This window comes from Sabethes cyaneus, chromosome 2 (assembly GCF_943734655.1).
Source record: "Sabethes cyaneus chromosome 2, idSabCyanKW18_F2, whole genome shotgun sequence".
Lineage (NCBI taxonomy): Eukaryota > Metazoa > Arthropoda > Insecta > Diptera > Culicidae > Sabethes > Sabethes cyaneus.
The window spans coordinates 136,525,568-136,534,609 of record NC_071354.1 but is presented as its reverse complement, the minus strand read 5'-3'; the positions used below and the strand labels follow the sequence as shown (position 1 = coordinate 136,534,609).

The 9,042-nt window shown below is 37.9% G+C and overlaps 1 protein-coding gene across 1 annotated transcript; it reads left to right on the top strand.

The window, feature by feature from the left end:
- The first annotated feature begins 185 nt into the window (after positions 1-185).
- LOC128733655 (aldehyde dehydrogenase, dimeric NADP-preferring-like) lies at positions 186-8,829 on the top strand. The gene is made up of 10 exons (XM_053827395.1): positions 186-250; positions 4,294-4,327; positions 5,390-5,448; positions 5,511-5,913; positions 5,968-6,362; positions 6,418-6,615; positions 8,128-8,243; positions 8,304-8,439; positions 8,495-8,645; positions 8,707-8,829. The coding sequence occupies exons 2-10, from the start codon at positions 4,313-4,315 to the stop codon at positions 8,716-8,718; spliced, it is 1,485 nt and encodes a 494-aa protein (XP_053683370.1). The 5' UTR covers positions 186-250; positions 4,294-4,312; the 3' UTR covers positions 8,719-8,829.
- The last annotated feature ends 213 nt before the right edge of the window (positions 8,830-9,042 follow it).

Here is a 9,042-nt window from a genome sequence, read left to right as displayed (position 1 = left end):
TTCACGTAAACAAGTCTTATTTCTTTCAAGTTATTGGTAGTGGTTAATTTGGGCACTCAAAAGAATCAATGATCTCCCTCGAAGAATTCCTTATCATCTTACTTGTATAAAAAAATACAAATATTGACGTGATATAGCAGAGTGCTTGCACGAATGCGAAGTGCCATTCAGTTATCAGCGAACACCACGAATTATAGACCGCATAGTGTTCATCGTTCCTGCTCAGTGAAAAAAGTGTAATTTGGTGACAGTAAGTAAACTGTGTGGTGTGTTTAGTACCATTATTTTATTCGATTTTTCAAGTAATCATGAAAAGGCAAAGATAAATTTGCCACAACAATTGAAAATTAAAAAAAAATTACTATTATTACTAATATTTACTATTGGTCATATTATTATGACAGTTTGTTTGCTCAAAACAATCATTATCTGGATAAAAACCAATGTATATTGTGTTATGGTTGGTAAGAAAACTGCAACAAAGTTATCGTTATTGCATTATTTTTTAGAAATGTTCACAGCCCAAATAAGAAAATAAAGGATAATAAATTATATTACCAGCGACTAAAATGACATAATATAAAAACAAAAATAACCTGTGTTGGTGTATGGATACAATACACTGTACTGTTGTCGTAAATCAATTGATAAGCCGTTAGACGATTAGCGGTAGGTGCCAGTTATAATTCCATCGGTAACTTGACCTTTGAACGTAGAAATAGTACCTACTCACTTGTTAATCTTATGATAGCCACATTTATTCTTACGAAAATATAGCGCTGATAAATTTTGCACTTTTGATAGTATAGATTTGAGTGACTGTTTTGATAACTAAAACAAGTTATGAGAATGTTCAGATCATAAACGGAAAGTGCATAAGTTATAAAAGGAGCAAATATCAATAAACAATTTAATTATTATAGCTGTGGAGTAAATTTAACACCTAAAAAATGTGTATTGCTATTAGGTTAATTTTTTGGAATAGATTTAAAAATGCCAAGTAGTAGGTCAGGTGGATGACCCGGATTGTTTTGTAGAGTAACCAGCTGATCTTAAACTATGTAGCATGTTCCTTGTAATAAACAATACGGGAAGTATTGAAGGTTGTCATATCCGTGCTGGTAAAGGTGAAATAATATTTTTTGAAACGCTACCCTGGGGTGGACAACTGGAATTTTCGAAAGATATTCGAAACGTCATTTGGTGTCATACATTGCATATGCTGAAATTTGGTAACTAAAATTTACATGAAATATTCACCGGTTTCTCCTGGGGTTATCTACCAAAGTTGCTTCGCTTTCGTTTATTTTCAAGCAACAACATTACATTGCAATGTAATGGCATCGGAGCAATAGCTATCAGCAATATTTAATAATGAAGTTTTTACAATTTCGAAAATAGTATTGTCATGTCCTGTGAAAATGCCATTGAAGTTTCAGTATTCGAATATTAAAATTTCCCAAAATATAAATGCACATGGAAGATAATAGTGTGACAGTAGGTCGCATGAATAAAAGAGTTAGAGCAAACTCTCCCATAAGATTTACAGCAATGCAAAAGCAATGCAAACTGTTTTATTCATACGGCCTAGTGTCTCAGTGTCTACCTGATCTCCAAATGGAACCTTTACGTCCCCGACATTGAAAATGATGACGCTTGCAGTAACACTTTTGGCTCTACTCCACTTATTTGCTATTTACTATTTTCGATTTTTATGCAATTAGTCTTAAAAAACTTATATTAGTCTTATACAACGTGCCCACGCATCATTTATTCATCGACTTCAAATCGGCGTATGATACGATCGTTCGAAATCAGCTATGGCAGATTATGCACTACTAGGGATTTCCGGATAAACTAACGCGATTGATCAAGACGACGATGGATCGAGTAATGTGTGTTGTTCGAGTATCAGTGGCAGTCTCGAGTTTGAATCTCGAAGAGGGTTACGACAAGATGTTGGGCTTTTATGTTTGCTATTCAACATCGCTTTGGAGGGTGTGATAAGAAGAGCGGGGATAGACACGAGTGGCACAATATTCACGAAGTCCGTCCAGCTTCTTGGTTTCGCTGACGACGTTGACATCATTACACGTACCTTTAAGAGGATGGCGGAAACGTACATCGGACTGAAAGCTGAAGCCAAACAGATTGGACTTGTCATTAATGTATCGAAAACAAAATACATGAAAGGAAGAGGTTCTGTAGAAGTGACTGGTGACCTCCCTCCCCGGATTCATTTAGACGGTGATGAAATCGAGGTGGTAGAAGAGTTCGTGTATCTGTGCTCACTGGTTACCGCAGACAACGACACCCGCAGAGGAATATAAAAACGTATTATGGCAGGAAATCGTGCTTACTTTGGACTCCGTAGGACGCTGCGATCGAACAAAGTTCGGCACCGCACGAAGTTAACAATCTACAAGACGCTGATTAGACCGGTAGTCCTTTACGGTCATGAGGTATGGACCATGCTCGTGGAGGACCAACGCGCCCTTAGTGTTTTCCAACGAAAGGTGTTGCGCACCATCTACGGCGGAGTGCAGATTGAAGACGGAACGTGGAAGAAGCGAACGAACCATGAATTGCATCAGCTGCTTAGGGAACCACTCATCGCTTACACCGCAAAAATCGGTCACCTGCGATGGGCTGGTCACGTCGTGAGGACGTCGGACGACAGCCCGGTTAAAAATGTTCTCAATAACGATCCGACTGGATCGAGACGGCGGGGCGCGCAGCGAGCAAGATGGATCGATCAAGTGGAAGGCGACCTGCGGACCCTACGTAGACTACGTGACTGGCGAATTGCGGCCATGGACCGAGTGGAATGGAGACGACTTCTTCGTACAGAAGAGGAAACCACGGCCTGCAGCTAATTAAGTAAGTAGTCTTAAAAAAACCACATTAGATTGGCCTTTAATGAAAAAATAAGTTGGTTAATTATGGTTCTATTTTCCCGGAGATATTCAAGATCGCAGTGGGATTTTTTTGACGTCATAAGTAGTATGTGAAATAAAACTAGAAATCTACTTAACAGAGTGCGCAAAAGTTATCCATTTCATTTGTGGTCAATAAGAATGAATCTTACACTATCCAGTAGGACGCAAGTTCATGTCCCACACTCCCGAACATCCGGTATCGGTTCTACCGGAACTCAAAATTGAAATTCAAATTCAAAGCAGCAGGTCGAGATTAGCTATGGTCAAATTCCGGTCGAAACTGAAACTAATTTGTTTGATTTGTTATAAAAAATCATCTGACATAGTATTCGCCCAAATCTCCGCTCCGCTTCGCTTAGCAGGCGCTTGCTACTGTGAACGCCGCTAAAAAGGGCGGGCGACATCGGTAGCAAGAAGTAATAGAGGTTCCTATCAACCGAGAGTCTCGAAGAAGTAGTGCACGCGATCCTACTCGAAGCGGAAGAGGCGAAAAGGTTGTTGGACGGGTTGAAATTGTTAATCAACTGCAGATTCAATGTGCATTTGAATGTAAAGAAGCTATCGGTGAGTATCCGCTCCACCATCATGGCTGCTGAGGCGGAAATGCTGTTGAAAAGATTTGGCGAGATCGCTCTTGCCAAGTTCGCAAGTGGCAGCGCGGCTACGGCCACGCTAAATCAGGTATGTACATCGCTTATTGTTAATCGGTAAGCGGTAACTCCTCTACCTACTCTACCAGCAAGAAGGCTGAAGAGATCCCGGGTAAAAACCTTTATTAGTCCAGCAATTCTTTATGGACTTGAAGCTGCAGCGCTACTCATGGAGGACATACGCACCATTGCCTTGTTCGAGCGCAAGGTACTACGGACGATATTTGACTAGATACAAACTGAAAGCGAAAAATTGCTCAGGCGTATGAATTACGAGCTTGGAGAGATTCCCATTCTAAATATGATGAAAGTCAATGGATTACGGCGGACTGGACACAGTCTAAGGATGATGGATGACAGTGGGCAAAAACGATTTCTTCAACAGCCCCATTTACTAATAGAATCAGGAACTAAGGGGCCTAACATGCGATGGCTCGATCAAAAGCGACTTGAAACATCTCAGACGCCTAGGAAACCTAGGATTGAGTTCAATGCAGACGACGATGACGATTAAAACAGTATTAATGACTATGATATTTTCTTAATTCTTTCTATTTAAAATAAATTAGAATAAATTGTTTAGGCATCGAAAGTAACAAAAATAGACTTTTCCTTATTTTTTCTTTCTAGATCTATACGAGTTGAGCAAACATACAATATTGTGATATAATATAATAATGCATATTTTTCAATCTGTTTTGCAGGTAGTAGCAGTTTCGAATAATGGCGCATTCAGAAGTAAGTAGATTAAGTTTAAAATTCAAACTGGTAACAATGTTGCTAGCTGCCTTGAAGTTTTGAAATATATGTACACACTTAATAAAAACCACCGAGTTCGGTAAAATTTTACCGAAATTTCAAAAGCAGATCGTTCGGTAAATTTTTTTATGATGCCAAACATTACTAATGATCCGTAAACGTCGATATGCACCACCGAAATTTTTACCGAACGTTCGGCTGTTTAGATTTCGGTAAATTGTACCGGATCGTTTAAGAGTGTACATAAGTGTTTGAGTGGTCTTATTAATCGAAGGCATCATTAAAAGTCGTTCACGTAGCCTCTTGGCAGCCAACTCACTACTTAGGTGGCTTGCCATTTTGAGATAAACCCTGTTGAACACGGTTTCTCCAATTTACTCGGTTATGGGCTACCGCTCTCCAATTCCTCGGATACCAAATACTCTCCGCCAGATCTCGCTCTGCCTGGTCCAACTATCTTGCTCGCAGCGCTCCTGTTCTTCTGGTTTCTACTGGATTTGAGGCGAACACCATTTTCGCAGGCTAGTTGTCCGGCATTTTTGCAACATGCCCTGCCTATCGTATCCGTCCTGCTGTAGCCACCTTTTGGATACTAAGTTGGCCATAGAGCTGTGCAAGCTCATGGTTCATTCTCCACCTCCATATTCCGTTCCTGAACGCCACGAAGATCGATTTTAGTATTTGTCTTTCGAAAACTCTGAGCACTCGCAGCCAACTAATTCAGCTTGCTTCGTTTTTCGTAAGGTGGTAACTTGCTTCCTTAGTTCCAGGACAGAACACAAAGCATTTTTTATGGACTTCGTTTTATTAAAAATTTCAGAGCTGGTAAGGTCCTTAGGGATGCCTAGGCTCAAAAAAGGACGGCGTACACTTTCTTATACATTTCTCCGTGCAAATTTTGAAGTGTACCTTCAGTACAAATTTTCTGTAAATTTTTTTAGCACACAATATATTGAAATATGAATGAATTAATTTAACGAGATGTTTTGATGTCAAGATTGGGTGCTCTATTGAAAATTATGATTTTCTTTTCAAACCTAGATTGTGCAACAACTTCACGCTGCCTTTCAGAGTGGCAAAACTCGGAACATAGGATTTCGGTAAATATGGGAGGCATCAACGGGATTTCTTTTCCAATGTATTGGATTGTTTTTGTTTGTAGAGAAAAGCAGTTGAAGAACCTGCTTCGTATGTACGAGGAGAATCATGCGGAAATGGCACAAGCGTTGGCTTCCGATTTGCGAAAGCACAAACAGGAAGCCTATGTAATGGAAATCGATTACTTAATGAATGATCTGCGCAGTATTATCTTTAACTTGCATGATTGGATTAAAGCTGAAAAACCTAAGAAAACGTTAGTCAATATGATGGATGGAGTGTTCATTTTCAAGGATCCTTATGGCGTAGTAATGGTCATCGGGGCCTGGAACTATCCATTGCAGCTCAGTCTTGCACCGGTTGCGGCAGCGATTGCAGCGGGGAACTGTGTTTTGATCAAGCCGAGCGAACTTGCTCCGGCCAGTTCTAAATTTATAGCCAACACAATTCCGAAATATTTAGACCAAGTATGGAAATTCTCAATTCACGTAGTAGAGGAAGCATAAAACGGTTTTTTTCAGGATTGCTATCGAGTGGTCGAAGGAGGTGCAAAGGAAACTGCGGAGTTACTGAAGCAAAAATTTGATTACATATTTTATACCGGCTCGGGTCGAGTAGGGAAGATTGTGCATCAGGCATGTTCTGAAAATCTAACTCCCTGTACGTTGGAGCTTGGAGGTAAAAGCCCATGCTACATTGATAGTTCCGCTGATATCGCAATCTCCACGAGGCGAATTTTATGGGGGAAATTCATAAATGCTGGTCAAACGTGTATAGCTCCAGATTACATTCTTTGTTCTAAAGATGTACAAGAACGGTTCCTAAAAGAAGCTAAGTCTGTACTAAAGGAATGGTATGGCGATAATCCTAAACTCAGCCCTGATCTATGTCGCATAATCAATCAACAACATTTTCAGTAAGTATTGATATGATGTGTAATTTTTTATGTTAATACTTTGTGTGTGAATTAGGCGACTGAGTGGTTTGCTAAAAGGAGCGAAAATAGCAATCGGAGGTGATGTGGATTCTACAGACAAATATATTGCGCCTACAATTCTGACTGATGTGAAACCAGATGATCCAGTAATGCAAGATGAAATTTTCGGACCAATTCTACCAATTTTAGTAGTAGAAAACGCTTATGAAGCGATCAAGTTTATCAATGCAAGGTAATTTTAAAATATATCCTATCGAATGGTAGCTTTTTTTTTAATCCTAGTTTTTTACTATTTGTTTTTTGTCTGGCTTTTCAGTCTGCTATGCTATGATTTAAAATATTTAATTTTAATTTAATAAAAAGCTGTTTTGATATCCATAGAGATTTAAAGGCAGACAAAAAGGTAATTTTGAACCATTAACAACGTATAGCAGTTACTGTTTGTAAAAATTCGACTATTCAGTAAAACTGAAAAATTTATGGAAGCCTCCCTGCAGGGATGGTTCGATCACTTCGACTCAATTTTGATTCATTTGACAGTACCGTCTTAACGAGGCCAAATATGACAAAGTTATATATGGGACATTTGTAAAACAGGTTATTATCTATAATTTTTTTGAATAAAGTTTTACTGTATCTTTTGTAGTTACGGCGCTACAATGCTAGTATCTTATTAGTGACTAAATGAACGTTCATTTAGTCACTGATTAGTTACTAGCGTTGTAGCATCGTAACTACAAAAGATACAGCAAAACTTTGTTCAGAAAAATTGTAGATTAGAATTAGTTCTACAAATGTCCCATATATAACATTGTCATATTTGGCTCGGCTGAGACGGTACTGTCAAATGAATCAAAATTGAGTCAAAGTGATCGAACCATCCCTGCCTCCCTGTTGGTTTCTTCTATGCTCGGCTACTATGAATAAATTTCCTTTTGGAGTGTGATGCACTAAATGGCGTTTGAAATAGTTACAGTTGAGCTAATAATCCTTATTTTTCGAAGAGTAGCTGCCGAAATAAGTAAAACCGCGGTAATTATTTTCTGCATTCGGCATTGTGCAGACGTCAAGAGAGGTGGACGCAGTAATGCTGCCTAGATCCCTCTCAGTAACCAGCAGTGCGCTCGGTGAAGCAAAAAGTGGAACTACATGTTACAGAATCAAACACAAAGCTTTCGTAGTCTTATGTGAACTAAATGTTAGTGTCTTGTCTTTATATGTCATATTCTGCAATGAATATGAAGAATCCATGCTAAAAATTTATAATATTTTTCGTATAAGATTTGCCTACTAAATCTTTGACTGAAGTTTTTAGAGCGTCTTAGTAGAATACGAAACCTAAAAATAAAAAATAAGAAAACTTATAACTTATACTTATAGTTTTCTTATTTTTTATTTTTAGGTACTAAATCTTTGTTTTCCAAGCTTGTGACAGTTGTTGTATATTACATAACATTAGCCAATTTGTAGATTTCGATGATTCCCAATGTGAAGATTTATATGCGCCGATATTAACCCAGAATTGTAATAACGGCAAACGTGTTATTCTAAATTTAGCACACATTCCTAGATTTATATTGAAGCGATGCAAATAAAAATTGCACATTAGGTTCAGTTAGGTTATTTTAATTTTATAAAGTTTTAGCAATTAATACGGCATGAAAATTCGTTCAATAGCTATATTTAATTTAGAGTTAGTTATACATTTAGTTTCTAACGTATCTTCTTTTCTATATTTGATTAGAGACAAGCCCTTGGCACTTTACATATTTAGTACCAACGAAGCTAATAGGAACCTAATAATAACGAACACTTCATCTGGTGGCATGTGCATCAACGACGTTCTAGGACATTTCGCGGGTAATATCATATTTTTTTTTGTTTCTGTTATTTATCAACACATTTTTTATGCTTCAACAGTCGAGTCTCTACCTTTCGGTGGCGTGGGCCCTAGTGGAATGGGAGCATATCATGGCAAACATGGTATCGACACGTTTTCACACCAGAAATCATGTTTGATAAAAAACTTTAGCTCCGTTGGCGAAAAGCTAGCCTCGTAAGAGAAACAAAAAAATAAATTAACACTTTACATTCATAAGAACTATTTCCAGCTCGCGATATCCTCCCTATTCGGATGGAAAGTTGTCTTTTCTATCAACCGTACTAAAGAAGCGTAAGAGTATTTCTTTCAAATATCTGCCATATTTGCTTATGTTTGGAATCGGTGTTGCAACCACAGTAGTAGTCAAATGTTTAAATGAGGTATGTATTTAATAATTAGTAAACTATTCAGTATAAAACAGTTAATTGTGTCTTTTCACAGGACCATAAATAGACTTTCTCTCAGGAATCTTAATTAGGTCGGCGCATTTTGGGGATATGTTATTTAAATAATATTTTGTTTGTTAAGTAAACGGTCATGATGAAAAAATAAAATAATTTTAGATTTGGTGTGAAATAAAAATAATTTGTTTGATGTACAAAATACAGTGCAATATAAACTGATGAATAAACTGAACTGATATGATCTTGATGATAAAAAGGACTTAAAAGTGTGGAGAGGGCGAAAGTCGATCTACAGCTCATGGCTCATGTTCATGGTTCAATGTCTTTACTCGGGTTATTGTTGACGGTTACTAGGGACCCTAAATATATTAAA

Bases quoted from the DNA above. Each gene is read 5' to 3' on its own strand.
- LOC128733655 (XM_053827395.1), top strand. The intron at 6,363-6,417 runs GTAAGTATTGAT...TGTGTGAATTAG, and splicing joins ATCAATCAACAACATTTTCA to GCGACTGAGTGGTTTGCTAA. The intron at 8,440-8,494 runs GTAAGAGAAACA...AACTATTTCCAG, and splicing joins GTTGGCGAAAAGCTAGCCTC to CTCGCGATATCCTCCCTATT.